We start from the raw sequence: 19,308 nt of genomic DNA, 5'->3' as shown, positions 1-19,308 counted from the left end.
TCATTAGTGACTGAAGCTGGAGATTGTCGGCTTTGCGCTCAGCTCAGGATGTAGTGGAACAAACATTGTTTATAGCAGTCCTTGGCCCAAATCAGAGTCAGGTGCAATATATGATACTAAAATACACACAAAAACATCTCATTCAACATTTGACATGTCAAAGATATAAAAGTTGTAACGTCTCACTTGTATAATCATTTATAATGTTTGTGTAAACCTTAGGGAATATTAAAGTGAAATATTCTTTTCAAATATGTTTTTATAGCAAACTTATATATCAGTGGACTGTGTAGTATGAAAACATATTAGGTTAACGATTGATTACTTGAACTCCGGGAGCGGCATCAACAAGTCCGCAAGCTGTCGTTCACACGGGAGGAAAACACGCAGGAAAATTTAGGGGAGGTAAGTTGCCATGGTTTGGCCAGTGTTTTCTCAAAGTACTACACTCCACTTTTGCAAATGGGTGTCCGGGAAGGATAACACAAATCACTTAGGGGGCTGTTGAGAGCTATTTGGGGGGAAAGGATCAGTGTAAAGGAGTCAGTGGGAGACGCGTGAAGGACACGGCTGCTGCTGTGGGACTGATCCACTGTCAAAGGACACGAAATAGGTAATATTATTTATATTATGTGTGCCAAATTGCTATAAATATGAGTTTCACTGTTTAAAACTATGCGTGTTTCATTACAGACGTCATAAGATTTTGGCAGCCGTTGCTGAAAGTACAAACTTTCTAAGCGCTCCTTTAACCCTTGGGGACTGATTGGTACCAAAAGTGACATTTTTGTTGTCTTTATGTTTTTCTTTCCCAATAAATCAGTCAATTAAAAGGCTAAATATATTAAATTTTGCCAGTCATTTTCTTTCAACTTTATTTTCTAAATTCCTTAATGCCTGTCATTGGAAGTGTATAGAATAGTAGATTGTCACCGTGTACACACAGGAACCAATTGGTACAAAAATGGTCTCATTGACTCCCATTATAACCACATATTTTTCATATGCTATAGGCATATATATATATATAATATATTAATATATTATATATGCATATTATATATATTACTATATACAATAATGCTGCCATGTTATAATGCAACATGATCTTCATTGTCTGCAGCAAGCCACTGTCCCCACATTGACCCCACAGCCCAGACACAGTCTGTGTTTACTCCTCCTGTTTACTCCTCCTTCTTCTTATTTTCGTTCCTTCATTCACAACAACTACCTTCATGAAAGGTAGTGGGTGTGACAGAAGGACATGAAAAAGAACATGATTTGTTTGCAGGTCTGTGTTTACACACCTGCAAAAATATGTATTTCCATTCATCCAATAGGTGAGCGGAGGCTTCTTTTGATCCAGCAAAATTTGCTGGATCAAAAGAAGCCACAGTAGATAAATGGTCACTTTTAGGGGCCGTTGTTCATTCAAACAATACATGCCTTCCAAACCAGCCAAGTACGGACTCAAAATCTGGGCTTTGTGTGATGTCCAGACCCCTTACGCGTGGAGGCTCCAGGTTTATACGGGGAGGTCTGCGTCAGCTCCGGTGGAGCGCAACCAAGGAATGCGTGTGGCACTGGAGCTCACTGAATCGCTCCAGGGCCACACGCTGACCACGGACAATTTTTTTTTTACATCTTTTCCGCTGGCTGGGGGGGCTGGCTGTGCTCCCCCCGCAGCTCTTAGACAGTAAACAGCGGCAAGTGCAGTCATCGTTGTTCGGATTCACGCATGAAGACAGCGATCGTGTCATATGTCGTCCCCCCCCCCAAAAAAAACAAAACAAAACAAACGTGCTTCTCCTGAGCACAAAACACCGGGAACCAGAGGTCCAGGAATCGGGGAAAAACCCCCCACAAATAATAATGGACTATAATCGCTGCAAAGGAGCCGTCGACCACCTGGACCAGGTATTTACGCATCACTTATTTATTTCACTTACTGGTATTTATTTACTGTTACTCACTACGTTTGATTGTGCGATATAGCAATAGCCTATGCACTTTATTTCGTTGAATATTTTTCTATTTATCAAGAGGGATGTGTGAAATTGTATGCATATCATTCGTGTAATTTGTTTTTCTTCCGCAGGCTTGTGGCACCTACTCCTGCAGCCGGCAAACGCGCCGCTGGCCCAGGTGTCTTTTTTATCACATGGTCCATGTTTCCTGCTACAACGCCTTCCGTCTTTTCTTGTCTGTGTACCCCGGCTGGAACAGCTCTCGGTCCACGAAACGCCACCTTTTTTTGGAGCAGCTCGGCGCAGCGCTCGTCACCCCAGCAATGGAGAACCGACCGCGGATGCCTAGAGCACCGTTTTCGGCGAGCCTGGTCCGTGAAGTCCAGGGCCGGGGCAATCAAGAGGAAGATGGGGCAGGGGAGGAGCCACAGCCGGTCCCGGCCAAATCACGTAAGACTCGCATATGCTGTGCGCTGATCAGAAGGGAGTGTGGAGCCAGTGCGCAAAGTGTCACGCACATGCATGCAAGAGTCACTACAAGATTATCTGTGAGTCGTGTTTCAAGTGCCAGTAAACATTCATTCTCACACACGCACGCACGCACGCACACACACACACACACACACACACACACACACACGCACACACACACACAACAACAACAACAAAACATACCATACCACGGCATACACTGCACAAATATTGTTCTTATGTTTGAAATTTAATGAATGTTGAAATGTTTATATGTATAATAAAATATATAGTTGTACGAAGGTCTCATTTTTGTTTGTCTGCACCGGACACGTTGCCATGGCGAGGCGCATACAATTTCATGACATGATCCGTTTTGGACCATTAGCCAATGTGTTCATTAACTTTAAAATTCTCTTTGTACCAAAAACTAATCATGCATTAAAGTTAATATTGTTACCAATTACTGGCATGGTCAAGGTTGTAATATCTTTATCAGAAATATTTAACCATATGCAAATTTTTCTAAATATTCCATATTTTGTGTTTTTCCCATTGGAAGAAAAAGAGGGTTGTCATGGCAAATTCCATATAGACATATATAATAATAAAAAAAACTTTATATCTATGAATAGGGCTGAAGTAATGGAAAAGATCAGATGCACTGAAAGAAAAAAATATTTCTGTATGGCATGTTTTTTTTAGACTTTTATGAAATGTCAATTTTTTGTCTCTTTGGTTAAAGTGTTTAGAAAAGCTAAAATTCTCATTGTACCAAAAACTAATAATGCATTAAAGTTAATAATCCTACCAATTGTTGGTATGGTCAAGGTTGTAATATCTTTATCAGAAGTATTTAACTGTCCACTAACTTTTGGAAATATTCCACATTTTGTGTTTTTCCCATTGGAAGAAAAAGAGGGTTGTAATGGCAAATTCCATATAGACATATATAATAATGGAAAAACTTTATATCTATGGATAGGGCTGGAGTAATGGAAAAGATTGGTGCGTTGAAAGAAAAAAATATATGTCTGTATTACAATTTTTTTGAAGACTTTTATGAAATGTCAATTTTTTGTCTCTTTGGTTAAAGTGTTCAGAAAAGTTGAAATTCTCATTGTACCAAAAACTAATGATGCATTAAAGTTAATAATCCTACCAATTATTGGTATGGTCAAGGTTGTAATATCTTTAGCAGAAGTATTTAACTGTGCACTAACTTCTGGAAATATTCCACATTTCGTGTTTTTCCCATTGGAAGAAAAAAAGGTTATAATGGCAAATTCCATATAGACATATAAAATAATAAATACAACTTTATATCTATGGATAGGGCTGAAGTAATGTAAAAGATTGGTGCATTGAAAGAAAAAAATATATTTCTGTATTACAATTTTTTTTAACACTTTTATGAAATGTCAATTTTTTGTCTCTTTGGCTAAGGTGTAGAGCCATTTTAATCGGTACCTAAGGGTTAATATCATTCTAAAAGGCGCGTTCGTGACATCACGAAATACTTCGTTCCACAAATGTGACGTGGAAATTACAAAATAGGTATGGGGGGGGGGGGGTAAAACGATAAATTGAACAAGAAAATAAATATAGTCACAGCTGACTAAGCTTGTCGTGCAGTCCTGCGCAAAGAAACTTATTACTGCAATTAATGTCTTGGTGTTGGACGTGGATTTTTTTTTTAAATCGGATTAAAATACGATTTGTATATAAACGTTAAATTAATAATAGAAGCCATCAGTTTAAGGAGAGAAGAGACATGGATGGGACAAAAACAGAGAGAGACGTGAAGAAGACGGAAGATGAGGTGGTGCACCTGCGGAGGGAGATCAACCTGGTGTCCGCGACGGCCTTCATCGTGGGCACCGTGGTGGGCAGCGGGATCTTCATCGCGCCTAAAGGCGTCCTGATGAACAGCGGCAGCGTGGGGCTCTCTCTGCTGGTGTGGGCTCTGTGTGGGATCCTCTCCATGTTTGGTGAGATGACATGATTTAGGTGTTTGTTCATCTTTTCGTTTCTTTCAAAAAATAAAAAAATAAAAAATAAATCTTACATTATCCGTTTACTAAATTGTCACGTGGTGTTAAATCGATCTTAGTTGTAAATTGGATACCTCATCCTGGATTACTGAAAACCTATACAGACATCTACAGTACACTCCCTTTTTTTTGTCTTTAAGCTTTATGATCTTGCTTATACGTGGCATTTGCGCACAGAAAATGTGTTTTTGACTTTTTTCATTGACTTTTGGGTGTTTTATTGAACATATTTAATTGGCTATATACGAAAAATTATCATTATATTAAAAATATCTGTGTGACTAATACCGTTAAAATGTCTAAAACAATTGTCTGAGTTAAACATTAGAAATAAATGACCTATGATAAATATACAATATGTTTCATCTGAGTATTTCTTATAGTCAAAATAACAGCTAGGTCTTAAGAGTTTTTTTTCTTAAAAAAACCCCAAAACAGGTCCCTTTGGCTTACAGACCATGTTTATCAAATGTAAGTAATGCGTATTATTATGGATTTATAATCAGCCAGAACGGAGTTGTCATCTCTAAAAGGAACCACAGCTCCGTTAATTGAATCAACACGCTGTTGTGCACAACGACTATGCTGGAAAAATCAAGACGACAATAAACTCAGGAATTCCATTCTGGGAATTAACAACCTCCGGAAATAAACGTGATGAACCCAGAAAGGTTGGATTGGCCCTATCAAAATAAAGTTAAACAAAATTCAATTCAATAAATTTTGAGGTCTGCTTTAGTCGTGGACACCTCCATGCCGTTGTGATATTGAAATAGTTATCAAAGACAATTTTTCAATGTCGATACACTTCAGACAGCTCATTACTGCAATATTACGAGTTAAATTACTAGTGACATATGGAATGCAGTACTGTACTGCATTGTATGTCTGAGTCTATAATGTGCACACTACTGCCTTGCACTTTGTTTTAAGGCTTCAGCCAGTTGATTTGATCTCTATATTTTTTTCTGTTGCATAGATGAGTGGTTTGCATTTTGCAATTTAGATACTGTTTTCATTGATGGTAAATGCATCTAATATTAAGCAATAAAATAAACGCACTGTGAAAATCAATCCATTCATCCATATCCTTGAAGAAGAAACGCCCTGGGGTACGCCTCGGACGTGTCTTTTGTGTGGCCTTATGCCCACACTCCAGCAAATTCATAAATCTTTTCTTTTGTTCACAGTAATGAAGTAAGAAGAAAAAATGCTGAGTGCATACCAATTTGTGCTAAATAAAAATAACCCATCCATCCATTAACCGTGTACAAGAAGATGCTTGGATGGAAAAATAAACAAACACTATATCTATGGATAAATTTTCCGTGCCTGCTCTTGCTCTCTCATTAGGGGCCCTGTGCTACGCTGAACTAGGTACCACTTTTACAAAATCAGGGAGCCACTACACTTATCTACTGGAGACACTGGGACCGCTGCCTGCCTTCTTACGACTTACGACTGAATTCGTAATTATCAGGTTGGTTAGTTTCATCTGCTCTTTTTGACCTGATTGAAAGTCAAAACCTACCAGATTTGATGTGTTTCCAGACCAGCTGTGACTTCCTACGTGGCCTTGGCTTTTGGTCGCTATGTGGTGGAGCCATTCTATACACCATGCACCGCTCCCACTGTGCTGGTCAAACTTGTCAGCATCCTCGCAGTGAGTGAGTGGTTTTATGCTTCCCCTGTCCATTCACAACATTGTTATATCATTCAAACACGTCTGTGCAGTGCAACTTGGCGATTCATGAACCTCAGTTTTACAAGCTCTTTCTTTTTGACTGCTTGTAGCCTTTGTCGTGGCAGTCAACTGCTGGAGTGTGACCATGGCCACACGAACGCAGGTCCTCCTGACTGTCATTAAGATGTTTGCTCTTGTCCTCATCATCGTTCCTGGTGTCATTGCACTGGCTAAAGGTGAGAGACTGTAAATTATTATTAAGGTACAATCATGATTCATTTGTAGATAACGCTCAGCTACCCTGTGAATAAATATTCTTCCTTTTAGGAAAAACAGACAATTTCCAGAATGGTTTTGAGCTTGACTTAATAACATTGGACAAGCTGCCGCTGGCCTTCTATAATGGCCTTTATGCTTTTGGTGGATGGTAAGTAATAATTATGTCGTAGTGAACCCTGGTTGGAATTCAAAAAGCCTCTTTTTTTTTTTCTTTTTCTTGTAGGTTTTCACTGAACAGCGTTACAGAAGAAGTTAAAAACCCCAACAGGTATCAATAATTAGTTTACTCTCCAGTCAGTTAAATTTTTTTAATGAAGCTACATTCTGATTATTTTCTCATTATGTCAGAACTTTCCCACTGGCAATAATCAGCTCCATGGTGACAGTGACAGTCTGTTATGTACTTGTTAACATGGCGTACTACACCATGATGACGCCGGCCGAGCTGTTGCAGTCTGATGCTGTGGCTGTGGTGAGTGTTAATGCTATAGTGCCAGTAGCCTCGTTTTGTGGAAGCTGCACAACAAGGATATCGATGGCTCCAAAAAAACTGAAGAGACACCCGAGAACAAATCAACTGTCAAATATTTGATTGACTTGAATTGGACGAGTATGAAATTATGTAATGTGCTCCTTTTGTGCCTTTTACAATATATAGAAAGGCTGTCGTAACAGAAAAAAGTTTGAGAAACTACTTGACAATCCTCAGAAATTAATTGTATTACAATTTGGTTGAATGTCGTTTCTGCAGACATTTGCAAACCGTGCCCTTCATGGTATGGCGTCTGTGATTCCTTTTCTTGTGGCCTTGTCCTGCCTTGGAACACTTAACGGTGGCATATTTGGGGCACCCAGGTAATGTGGACACAGGAATGTTATCCTGCTGATTCATTTGCCTGAAAATAGGGGCAACTTGATTCCAACTGTTGACATTACAGGATGATGTTTGTGGGAGCCAGAGAGGGTCACTGCCCTCCCATTTTTTCCATGATTCACATCCGCAGAAAGACGCCTTTACCGGCTGTGCTTCTAATGGTAATGTAGACTACACCCTGCACACAAGTTAATTGTAATGTTAACACATGAACTGACATGACAGTGCAAATATAAATTAAAAATATTTGGATGTTTGAGAAAGCACTTTAAAAAGTCTGTCTGCTTACTGTAATTAACTTCAGTTGCATCTCTCAATCATATGTAAATTCATCTGTTTTGTATTTTATCCGGGCCATGACTCTAGAAGTGGTCAGTGTTTTTTCATGTGTGACACTTTTGCCATTTTAATTTATTTTTTTTTTTTGGGGGGTGTGTTTGTGTTGGGGAATAGAATTCTTGTTCAGTCACTTTTAACTTTGAGAGAAGAAACCTAAGGCAACGGCAAGTTTAAGAGCTCATATTAGCATCACACCATGCCAGTGATACACCAAACCAAGTGCAGACATGTCTTACATTTTCTTTGTTACTTTTTTCTTGTATCCAAAATATGTAATCAAGAATTTTTTATAAATTCATTTAATTGAATGTCCACCTGTGTTTGGAATTCCTTGAAAGTCTTACTATGCTTTATGTTTTGTTTCTGGGGCAATGATTAGAGAATATCTATTTATGCAACATATACCATAAAGGGTATTCATCCTCAGCTCACAGATTGGCTGTACTGGCATGACAATCCAGTTTTCTAAGAGCACCATGTGATTCTTAACGACCTGTAAGTTTTCAACAAATGTTCTCTCCAAACAGCTACATATTATACATGGGATTCAGTGAGATGTCTCTTAAAGAAGCAGAGGATTCATAAGACTGTAAAACAGTCACCGCTCCATGCTACAAACTGACTATGTGCTTTGGCCTAAGATTCTACCTATTACCTCACTGGCCCTGGAGGATGTGGAGGCCGTTGGCCATAGTAGAGAAAGGGTAGCTCATTCTAACTGACAGGTAAAGGCACACAGAGGACTTGGCCACTGGGGGCAAGACACGAAAGGATGTCGCTCCCCATGGTGATGCCCATAGAGAAGTGCTACTGGTTTCTGGTGGCAAAATGGGTCCGTGACTTTAGAACCAAAGTGAAGACACATCTCTGACACCACTGGGTGCAGCCTTCATTATCTCAGGTTCTGACCTTTTCTGCACCAGTAGTCTGCTGTCTGATCCACTAGCTCAGGAATCTTTGCAGGTGTGGTTTACAGACTGTTGTGTTAGACAAAGTTATGAAGCATGTTGATATCTTTTGACAACATAATAGCATGTGAAACTGTTAAAGTGCCTGTAACAAAGTGGTTAATTCTTGTATAAACACTGCTGAAAGAGGTGGATATGATCATTATATTCTTGTTGAGAACACTGCCAAGGTCAACAAACCTTGTTGTTCCTAGGAGGAATGTAATCATGATTATGCTTTAGGTGAAAAGGCTAATATCTGGAAGTGGATAAGAGTACAAACGTCTGTCAAAATTCAATGGATGAATTGGTTGAAAACTTTTAATGTCTGAGTTTTTTGACAACATATTGTAATGCAAGCGATATTTCAGATTCTGGGGGATGGGAATTCCACAAGCCTATTGGCCCATACCCGTCAGCACTTTATTTCGGATGTTGTTGTTGATGTTGTAAATGTGATGAAGGTGTGAAGTCTGTTATATTAACAAGTCCAAAATAAATAAATAAAGTAAAAAATTATGCAACAATACTGTCTTAATATTGAGTGTGAATTAGTCATTTAGCTGTTTTCTGTTTCCAGTACCCCTTGACAGTGTTGTTCTTAACCTCCGGAGACATTTACCAGCTCATCAACTTTGTCTCCTTTTCTCGCTGGTTGTTCATTGCCTTGGCAACCACAGGGATGCTCATCCATCGGTATCGCTTCCCTCTCCATCCAAGACCTTTCAAGGTGTGTGTTTTTGGTTTCTTAATCAATCTGTAGAGGATTTGCCATTAGAAGTGTATCGTAAACAGACAGATCTGTTTGATTTCCTTGTCTCTGATGTCTTGTAGGCACCCGTGGTCATTATCATCACTTTTACAGTGGTTTGCTTCTTCATCGTGGGTCTGTCTTTGTATTCAGACCCCTGGAACACAGGGTGGAGCTGTGCTCTGACACTGGGCGGGGTCCCATTATATTATTTGACCGTCAACAGTTTTTGTTTACCATCGAGATGGAGACGCACCTTCAGTAAGTTCCACCAAACCAGTTTGATTTGATAATTGAACATATCCATTTTTAATACATCTTCAATCGAGCAAGAACTGTAGGTTGAGAGGGTGGGAGATGTTTGTACAATTGCATTCCACTCCAAACTGACCCAGTAAGCTGATGGCTTACTGCGCTTAACATCATTGATTTTATCCAAGCCAGAAAGAATGAAAAGTCTTCTCAGCTTCTCCTAATTCTGACTTTTCTACATTCCTAGACTCGTGCAGCAAGAAGCTGCAAATCCTCCTGGAGGTGGTCCAGCAGGAAATCAAGACGTACTGACAACCTCAGACATACCAGATTCTCTGGACCCCACCTTATGAAAGTCTATTCATATATCAAGGTTCTGTTCATTAAAAAAAATTGTAGTTTTCAGAGTAGAACCTTACCTGGAAAATAGGATTTATAACTGATTTGCTGGTTTAGTTAATACAGTACTTACGTTGAACAGTTTTCTTGTACCAGTTTAACATCACAGGCTAAGTAAAAGCAACTTACTTTTGGGCAGCAGTGGCTCAGTGGTAGAGCAGGCGGTAGAGTGGGTTGTCCGATGTTCCTAAGATCGGCGGTTCAATTCCCACTCCCTCCCAAAAAAAACACCCGGAGTGTGAGCTGACAGTGGGAGGTGTCACTTCACCTTTGGAAGTGACCGAGGCGGCCTTAAGCAAGCCGAGTCCCCCTTCACAAGTTGCTCATTTGGGGCGCTCCACAAAGGGGCTGCCTGCCACTCTATCTCCCACTGCATGCCTACAGGGATCCCCCCCGTGTGTGTGTGCGCTACAGGGGCCTGTACAAACTAACATGTATGCATGCATTTGCAGTATTTACTCACTAGAGTGTGCTCTTAATTTCTCTTCTGGGATCAGATCAGTATACACTGTAAAATTAAAAACTTTTCTTAATCACTGTAAGTTTTCATCATCTCCTAAATATCTTGTCTCAATTCCACCCTGCTTTGTAAACCAGTAAATGCACTGAATCTGAAAGGTTTCAATTTTTATTAAGATGATATTGCTACTCAATTTATCAGGTACAACATATAGGGGTTGGTTTTTGAAGCCGTGTATCCTTGTTGTGGTATTTTCATTTTCCACAAAATGGTCACGTTTTTTTCACACAGAACCCAAAAATGTCAGCAATTTAATTTTTATTGAAAACAATTTGTGGATGACACACAATATAATGATTTTCATTAAGACTGTCATAGAATATTTCAAAATAAACAGTCACTGAAAGCACAAAAAGCCCGCCTGTAGGCAAGTGCTTTTAAGGTGATACAGGCATAGTGACAAACTACAACTGGAAAGATTTAGGAAGTGACAAATCAAAGACTGATCTACAGATAATGTAAAGAAAAAAAACCCCATTGTGCCGTTAGTGCTACATGCCTTTTTTATGGTCTTTTTAACTTTATCACTGTTTATTGCTAACAATCCTTTATTACAATCTAAAAGTTGTCTCCAGAAGGCGCTTGAACCAAACAGCAGAGGCAGCTCACTGTTCCCATAAAGCAGTATAGTCTTTCCATTTACAAACTTAAAAACCACATTATATATATTAAAATGTGCAAATTGACATATATACAAACTGTATTTTAACCAACTCTTTCCGAGCAAGTCCTTCAACAGTAAAATGAAAATTATGTGTAAGAATGTGAGAAAAAGAGTAAACTGTAGGTGGAAACTGTTTATATGTGTGTATGTTTCATTGTGGGGGGAGGGGGCACAATGGACTTTTTTGCCCTGGTAATCCAAGTACTCCCATCATTACTTTCATTCTCTATGGCAGCTAAGATAAAATGTCTTGGAAGTGTAGTAGTCAAACAGGAAGGTGCATCCTCATGATCAAACATCAATGACTAAATCCATTTGATATTAATTTTCAATGTTGGAGATGTTTCACCTATATTTATTTTTGGTTACTCTAACTCAGCAATATAAATTAAAATTAATCTATTAAACCAGCAGCTATTTTACTACTACTATTTATTTATCTTGTCAGTTTTTCACCTTAAAGTTTTGGCCAATCTTTCATACATTTTGCAACTGCTTCAGTGTCATGAAAAAAATCAAACTATGTATATATAACGTAAGGTGTTTAGAATCTGATAAAATCCGGTTACTTCAACTGAGGGATGAACTCAGACCAGCTAATATTGGCTGTACCTAAATCCTCTTCATCCAGAGCTGAGAAGCTGATATCTACTAGAATCTTGCTCAGGCTGTCATTCATTGTGTCGAGCACGAGGCCCTCTGTGATTGAGTGGTTTGGGGTGTTGACTCCTCCTGTATGAAGAAGGTCACCAGAACTGCTATCTTGGAGCCACTTCATGGGAGAGTCTGTTAGTCCACTCATTCTGGAGGGGGCAGAAGTGAGCAGCTCCCTTGGAGAGCCAAACAGAGGCCACTCTTTAAAGGGAGTCATGCTGAAGCTGAAGGTGGTGTAATCGTGCCGTGGGGTGACTGCGGGGCCACCTGGTGTGCGGATGGGACTGAAGTCCAGGATGTCTTGGCTTCCTTTGCCGACAGGGGTTACTTTCCAGGTTTCAGGTAAGACGTTAGTGGGGGCCTTGCTTGGTGTGGATGAGGTCAGGTGGCTGCTGCTTTTTATGGGGGTCTTAAAGGCCAACTCTTGATCAGGGCTGTGCTGCTTGCTCTGATGATCATCCAGCTCCATGTCTTGAACATCTTGGAAAACTGAAACATCGGATGCTACACCGGAGTCAAAAAAAGTATTATCGGGGCAAAGCAGGACGGGCTCCTCTTGCTTAGAGTGAACCAGGCGCTGTTTACGCCGAGAGCTCCGGGCTTGTCGCTTTGGACCAGCGTCTGGGGTCTTGCACTTGATTGGAACACACACCTGCTCTTCTTTCACCTCCACCTTTATGTCTTTGCCCGTTTGAGGATACATTACTGGGGTATTGCTTCGTGCCACCTGTCAGACACACCATGTATTTCAATATTCTAACAGTAATGTTTTCTGTCATACTTTTTTTTTTGTAGCCAGATGAAATATTTAATCTGTCAATCATGCATGACTTAATTTATTGGAACACTGTAAGGGGTGTCAGTATTACCTTAGGAGCAATTCTCACTCTTTTTGCTTCTTTTGGAATGCTACGTTTCTGCTGCGAGTGGGACGGGGGAATCTGGCTTGACGAGGATGGCAGGAAGAGGGACGAGGTGACTGGAAGCTGGATAGGAACCAAGTAGGAATCCGTTCGTGGAAGGAGAGGTTTCATTTTTCTCTCTAAATGTTAGAACAACAGAGATCAGAGGAAGTTTTCAAAATTTAAAATGGTTACCGTCAGCTCTGTGCAAAGATCTTTCATCTCTTGCACCATTTTTTACACCACCAGTCTTTGCATGAGCTGTCTGGTTGCATCAGGTTTGTTTTTGAAGGTCCTTTAATTGTTTTATGAAACTTAATTTCTCACATTTACTTATCAGAGTTACTGAAGACCTGACAGCAGTGTGTGCGGATATTTTTTAAAAGCAAAGTCATGACCTACTTAAGTCTTGTTTTTAACTGAGCTTTTTCTATTTATCTTTTACAGTTTTAATCTGACTTGAATGAAGCATTATTTACTTGTATACCCGTTGAATTATTTACTGATTTATTGTTGTACTCTTTAATTAGGTTTTAATATAATAACAATTATGAATCTTTGATTTATCTATGTATAAAACTATTTATTGTTCATTTTCCTTGTCTATTTCTCATTTTATTTCATTTAATATGTGTTGCTGCCTGTGGTGTTTTTTTTAATGCATTGTGTGAAGCACCCCTTGTTAAAAAAAGATTTCCATGAAAAGTGCTATTTAATAAAGCTGGATTGATCTGTTAACTAAAGATCAATTTTAATCTTTTAACTCACCGGAGGAAACTGGTGACTTCCATGAATCAGGATGCATTTTCTTTAGTTGCTATAAAAAAAGAAAACAACATTGCATTGCTTTTATAAAATTTACTGACTCAGTTAGTTTAATGTGCTCTCATTATTGACCTCGGATACCGCTAACCTGTTTTTTTCCCTTTGTTTTAGTTAAAAAAGCTAGGGCAGACCTCTGCAAACTGAACACACATCATTTGTTTGACTCATAGCAGACTACCCTGTCAGCATGACTTCAGTCTCCCTGCTGCTCTTCCTGCAACAAAAATGTTTCCCTACATTTTATGCATTCAACTGTAGCTTTCCTCTTCTCGTCAGAGTGTCAGGCGACAAATAGACAAGTGCAATTTGAAAATTCTCTAATTTTCTACTGCTAACTGCAAAGATGGAGAAAGAAAGGAAAATGCATCTCACTTGTTGAGGAAGTAAAAGCACTGGCGAAGAAGCATTCACTGAGTCAAAACCAGCCTGTAAAGAACGATGGGGAATAGCAGAGACAAGATCCATATGGTTGGAATATAAAATGACAAAAAACAAAACAAGAAAACATTAATTATACAAAACGTGGAAGACAAGATAGAAATTATGTAACAGATAAACTGTGATATTTGATTTTTTTTTACTATTGCAAAATAATAATTCCTGTTTTTGTTTTATAACCTAAAAAATGCTTTTATTTGATCATTCATTTATAAATAAAGCTCTACAATGTAAGAAGCACATTGTCAAATTGTGTTTGTAAAATTTAGATTTTTTTTCTGATATATCAAAAATAAAATTTGTTTTTAATCTTAAAATAGATTCGTATTAACTATATATCATTGAAAACTGGCTCATTAAGTAAAATGCAAAACTGGGAATTGTTATTTTGGTTAATTCAACATATATCATTTTTCAACCTACATTTTGTCTCCTACTATCAATTATCGACGTAGGGTGAGGTATACCCATATAAGAATTAGAAATACTTTTAGTTTCATGTGTCCTACTTTGTAAAAAAAGGTGGAAAGGTATGACAATGAAGATGGAAAAAAGTAAAAAGCGTTCACCTTGTACACCTGATCAAGAGTTAGGCACCGATTGGCTTCGGGTTCGATAGTCCAGAACGATACTTTTCCGTCCAGTGAAGTCTCACGGATGAACATGTCATGCAGAGAGAGGTTGTGGCGGATTGAGTTCTGCAAGCAAAAATGAGCAAATATATCTGTATGAATCTCTCTTTTTACACACATATACACACGTTTTTGTTCAGTTGTTCAGTTCTGAAGCACCTTCCATCCTGGTTTGGCCACCTTTCTGAAGTAAGGAAAGTTGTCCTCGATCCATGTGTAAATTTCTTTCAGTGTCATCCTCCTGTTCTTCTGGCTGTTGATAGCAAACTGAATCATGGCCATGTAGGAATATGGTGGTCTCTCTGAAATGGATTGTTCGGCAGTATCTGCATCACTTTGTGTGGTTTGTAACTGTGAAAGAAACAAAGAAAATGAAAGCCAAGAAATACATGCGTTGAACTGCACAGCAACATCTTCTATTCACCATTTTTAAAGTCTATTAAAGTATAAAATGTCAACTAAGCTGCCTGGATGAACTGCACTGTTGGTGAAAAAATGTGACATTTTTGAGCTTGACCAGCTAAATAACAGTGTTGTTTCGGTTTTTACTCCTCACATACATTTGCTTTTACACCAGAGGTAACTATCACACTGAGGTGACAAGACGCAGCAACTGACCTGAGAAGTCTGGGAATTTGAGGTTATGTTCTCTTTGTTGGCCATCTGAACAGAAAGATCTGGTTCCAAAGGCCTTGTGCTCATTTTATCCTCCCACTGCATCTTGGCGACGTTGTCATTTAAAGGATCACAATCTAGATCTCTGATCACTAAGAAGAAATACCAAAAAACTTTATTATACACAGAGAAACATTACATAAGAGGGACTTTATCTGTAATATAAATACTGTTAAAACTACAATTGTTCTTTAAAAAGATCAACATAGAATGAGAATCTCATTTCCATACATTTCTTGATTCCGGAGTGAGGTTTAACATCAGGAAAAGACATAGCTTCATCTTTCAATTGTTCACCAAATGCATTTTTTGTAGAGGTGCCACCTTCTTGGGGAGCAGATTGACTAACTGATCCATTGTCAGGGCTGCCATTCGCACTAAGAAGGATGAACTTGTTTGGTCCATGGGCACCTGACTCTTTTCCTTTGGCAGTAAGTGCCCCGATGACAGTATTGAGGTCTGCTGTCTTGGGGATGACAACCACCTGTGTATCAGACAAGGAGGGGTGATCCAGAATGTGGACACCATTGGGTAAGCACTGACTGGCTGCTGATTTTGAAGGTTGTTTCGAATCTGATGAACCATGCTGGCTTTTTGATTCAAGTGCTGGTGGATCATTTTGCTGGAAAGGCAATTTTCTTCTTCCAAGGATCAGGGGTCGCCTTGGGCTCCGTCTCATGGTCAGATCACTGGAAATGGTGTTGATGGATATTCTGTAAACATAAATACACTACAGTTTGAGTACAAACGATATTATTAAAGTGTGTGAAATGTTAGAATTTTTTTTACCAGGCAAAAAGTATCACACCGACCATATTTACGTTTTTCCTATAGGAAGTATCAGAGACATTTAGCCTAAGTTAAACCAAATCTTGAACTGTTTACTGATCGATAGATTAAAGTTATGGACGAAATCAAGTCCCATGAAATAGTCAGAAGAAATATTAAGAATGGATCACGTGATCAAATTCATCTTAGTCACCTGCGCCAAAATTTAGCCACACAATGGGCCCGTTTACCTTACTCCAGATACATACTGGTGATTCGTGACTATGACGTTTTCTGCTGTTGACGTAGCTACGCATTTACTACCAATTTCCTGGTAGTATGTTCTCATTTACCAATTTCCTGGACTTATGTAGACTAAAGTCTACATAGGTCCAAATTAAAAAGTAATAATGACATATTTAATACAATAAAACTGAACTTTTCATAGAGGACTGTACATCATTCCGTGTCAAACAAACCCAAATCAATTCAGTCTGTTGTCTTATCGTCCATCTTAACTGGCATTAAACGTGACAAGGAATGTTTTGATTTTGTTTTTTAAATACAAATCGCATATACATGCCAAATCACACACTTCTTGGGAGATCGTACCGTTAGAACAAGGAAAACGCTCAGAAAATCCGCGAAAATAAACACACAACAATCTGAGGAAAACCAAACTGACCATTGCACCCAGTGATTCTATTACGATTACCAAATCTACAACAGACAACACTAAGCAAACAATGCGGCTAATCGGAACATAACTGCTAGCTAGCTAGCTACTTAATTGTAAAAATAAACTTTGCAGACACAGACCTTCATATTACTGTGGTGCTTCTGACAGTCTCGCTTAGATGGACTCCTAACAGAAGTTGAAAGACTCCGATCATATTCTATTACATGAACACACGCATGATATCTAAGTTATTCTTCGGTCCTCTGTTATACCACACCGCCCGATCGACTGTAACGTTTTTGAATTTTTGGCGCTGTGGGTGTCACTTCCTACATTTTCGTCACGTGGTATCAAAGCGCACCAATAGCAGCTCGACAAAAACTCACGGTGGCACTCGAACACACTGTGACTGGGAAGTTATACAGTACGTAATAGGAAGACGGGAAGCCAAAGAAGTTTATAATACACAGCATCTGTAGAATAGTCTTTATGCAATGAATTACGCATCTTTTGTAATGGTTTCTTTCTCACGTGAGTACCGCATGGTTTGAATGATTTAATGCTAATATTTAGCAATCCACACGACATTGAACCCTAAACAAACTGGGAATGGGCGCGGGTAACTGTTGAGTTACAAATTTGTTACGATCAACTGATAACCGGTTTCCACTTCAGGAATCACTTCTATTAATGCCCCGCAAAGCGACGAAGACAGCGAAGCCTCCATTGTTGTTTCTGGAGTCGCCTGTGAGGGGCGCTAGAGTCCAGAATGTCCCTGAGGTCAGAGCCGCGTTCAACCCAAAAGATTTCTGCACAGAGAAACGGGAACACAACTCGACTCATCATTCCTGGGTAAACAGGTCATCAGTTTTGAAACCGACTCTTCTGTTCGCATACTTGACAGAACACTTTTTGTTGCATATGAAGCAGGTTTATTCCAGCTATGTGATTGCATGTCCGTTTAATCTTCTAGGTGAGCCCACAGTTTGACACTTCGCTTGCTGCACCTCCAGTGAGGCGAGGAAGAAGAAAATGTCATTCTTCCACAGGCGTCTTTCAGAGTTACAGTCAGCTGCCAAAGAAAAACACTGTTTGCAAATTTCCGTCCTTAACCTTTAAGACAAGAGGAAGAGATGAGCCTCGTCAACAAAGGAACACAAATAAAAAGAAAGTTACAGAGTGCACTGCTGTGTCTGATGAAGGAAATCAACCACAGGGACCGTGCCAAACCAAGAGGACAGTTTCTAGCACACAGTACACGGACGCACCGAAGACACAGGCAACCTCAATTAGAAAAAGGAACGTGAAGAGATGTTGTCAGAGTGTCACACCCTCCAGCAGATATTTGGACCAACCTGAAACTCAATCAATTCAAGTGACGGAGAAATGTGCAATCCCTGATGGTACTTCAGCACCTGAAGCCAACTGTTTTGTTCTGCCACCTGATGTGGACACTCCAAAAGTATTACAAGAAGGTGGCAGCTATCCCTCTTTCAGTTCTGAACATTTGCTCCTGTCTCGGTCAAGTTCACCAACATGTAATCATTCACTTGACATTTTGGTGACTGACACACCAGAGAGGGATTATGGGATGAAAGTGACATGGAGGAGAAGGAGGGATTTGATGTTGTTGCTAAAAGAGAGAGACCTTCTTTCTGATTCGGAAATATTAATTCACACCTGATTTTAAGATTTCATCATTAAATAATGATATTAATAGAGAAGACATTTTTTATTTTTCTCTTAAAAAACTACTATAAACCATTTTATTGCACTGACCAGATCTGCTTTTGATTATGGAATTTCAGTTCATTATTGACTTTTTACATTTTGATTCAATTTCGTGTTAGGGTGAACATTGTATGAAATGATTCCCACCTGCTTTGCCCTTCCCCAGTGTTAAGACAAAATGAATCAAAATTGCCACAATTACTGAAAAATAGATAATGTATAACTATTGAGATTTTTACCTTACAGTTATTCAGATTTAAATTTTGTTGTACTGTTGTGCTTTTTTTTCTCCTTCCTTCACAGACAACATAGTAATCGGGCAGCACAGTGGGGTAGCACTATCACAGTAAAACGGTTTTGAGTTTGAGTCCTGTGTGGATTTTGTATGAATTCTCTGTGTCTCCGGTTTCCTTCTTCCCCAAAAAACATGCCCTTCAGGTGGATTGATCACTGCCAAATAATTGTCCATAGGTGTGAGTGTGCGCATGAGTGGTTGGTTATATGTCATGTGGCTCTGATGCACTGGCAACGTGTCTGGAGCGTCTCCCTGCTTCATTCCTGTAGTCTGCTGTGATAGGCTGCAGCAACCCTATGACCTGCAAAAGCGGAGGAAGCTGTACAGAAAAGATGAACCTCATGCAACACTTGCATTGTTTGATAGTCTGCCAGCTTTTTCCTTCAAATGTGTTGCATAAAAATGGAATTGTTGCATCAAAAGGGGGAGACTTTTTTTTCTTATCAAAACAGTTTTCATCCAACAATTTTCAATTAGATGGAAGACACTGTCAGATTCCAGGGAACAC

The 19,308-nt window shown here is 39.2% G+C and overlaps 3 protein-coding genes across 3 annotated transcripts; 2 read left to right on the top strand and 1 right to left on the bottom strand.

The window, feature by feature from the left end:
* Positions 1 to 476: 476 nt before the first annotated feature.
* Positions 477 to 10,622, top strand: si:ch73-352p4.8 (cystine/glutamate transporter). The gene is made up of 13 exons (XM_068307447.1): positions 477 to 613; positions 4,195 to 4,429; positions 5,846 to 5,972; positions 6,044 to 6,159; positions 6,287 to 6,412; positions 6,504 to 6,603; positions 6,679 to 6,723; positions 6,804 to 6,927; positions 7,207 to 7,310; positions 7,394 to 7,490; positions 9,196 to 9,345; positions 9,450 to 9,627; positions 9,866 to 10,622. The coding sequence occupies exons 2-13, from the start codon at positions 4,213 to 4,215 to the stop codon at positions 9,928 to 9,930; spliced, it is 1,449 nt and encodes a 482-aa protein (XP_068163548.1). The 5' UTR covers positions 477 to 613; positions 4,195 to 4,212; the 3' UTR covers positions 9,931 to 10,622.
* Positions 10,623 to 10,778: 156 nt separating this feature from the next.
* foxm1 (forkhead box M1) lies at positions 10,779 to 17,057 on the bottom strand. The gene is made up of 9 exons (XM_068307446.1): positions 16,915 to 17,057; positions 15,559 to 16,040; positions 15,271 to 15,419; positions 14,812 to 15,003; positions 14,590 to 14,718; positions 13,955 to 14,008; positions 13,526 to 13,574; positions 12,725 to 12,897; positions 10,779 to 12,582 (listed from the first exon to the last, which is right to left on the bottom strand). The coding sequence occupies exons 2-9, from the start codon at positions 16,004 to 16,006 to the stop codon at positions 11,767 to 11,769; spliced, it is 2,010 nt and encodes a 669-aa protein (XP_068163547.1). The 5' UTR covers positions 16,007 to 16,040; positions 16,915 to 17,057; the 3' UTR covers positions 10,779 to 11,766.
* Positions 17,058 to 17,167: 110 nt separating this feature from the next.
* Positions 17,168 to 19,203, top strand: rhno1 (RAD9-HUS1-RAD1 interacting nuclear orphan 1). The gene is made up of 3 exons (XM_068307216.1): positions 17,168 to 17,305; positions 17,450 to 17,626; positions 17,748 to 19,203. Exons 2-3 carry the CDS (start codon positions 17,465 to 17,467, stop codon positions 18,456 to 18,458), a joined length of 873 nt encoding a protein of 290 aa, XP_068163317.1. The 5' UTR covers positions 17,168 to 17,305; positions 17,450 to 17,464; the 3' UTR covers positions 18,459 to 19,203.
* Positions 19,204 to 19,308: the final 105 nt, after the last annotated feature.

The sequence above is a fragment of the Antennarius striatus genome, chromosome 22, assembly GCF_040054535.1.
Source record: "Antennarius striatus isolate MH-2024 chromosome 22, ASM4005453v1, whole genome shotgun sequence".
Lineage (NCBI taxonomy): Eukaryota > Metazoa > Chordata > Actinopteri > Lophiiformes > Antennariidae > Antennarius > Antennarius striatus.
Note: the sequence above shows the minus strand (reverse complement) of the source record. Positions and strands in the feature narration are given on the sequence as shown.

Bases quoted from the DNA above. Each gene is read 5' to 3' on its own strand.
- si:ch73-352p4.8 (XM_068307447.1), top strand. From the start codon at position 4,213: ATGGATGGGACAAAAACAGAGAGAGACGTGAAGAAGACGGAAGATGAG. The intron at 5,973-6,043 runs GTTGGTTAGTTT...ATGTGTTTCCAG, and splicing joins ACTGAATTCGTAATTATCAG to ACCAGCTGTGACTTCCTACG. The intron at 6,928-7,206 runs GTGAGTGTTAAT...TCGTTTCTGCAG, and splicing joins AGTCTGATGCTGTGGCTGTG to ACATTTGCAAACCGTGCCCT.
- foxm1 (XM_068307446.1), bottom strand. From the start codon at position 16,006: ATGAGACGGAGCCCAAGGCGACCCCTGATCCTTGGAAGAAGAAAATTG. The intron at 15,420-15,558 runs GTATGGAAATGA...ATTTCTTCTTAG, and splicing joins TCACTCCGGAATCAAGAAAT to TGATCAGAGATCTAGATTGT. The intron at 15,004-15,270 runs GTCAGTTGCTGC...TTTCTTTCACAG, and splicing joins CAAATTCCCAGACTTCTCAG to TTACAAACCACACAAAGTGA.
- rhno1 (XM_068307216.1), top strand. From the start codon at position 17,465: ATGCCCCGCAAAGCGACGAAGACAGCGAAGCCTCCATTGTTGTTTCTG. The intron at 17,627-17,747 runs GTAAACAGGTCA...TTAATCTTCTAG, and splicing joins ACTCGACTCATCATTCCTGG to GTGAGCCCACAGTTTGACAC.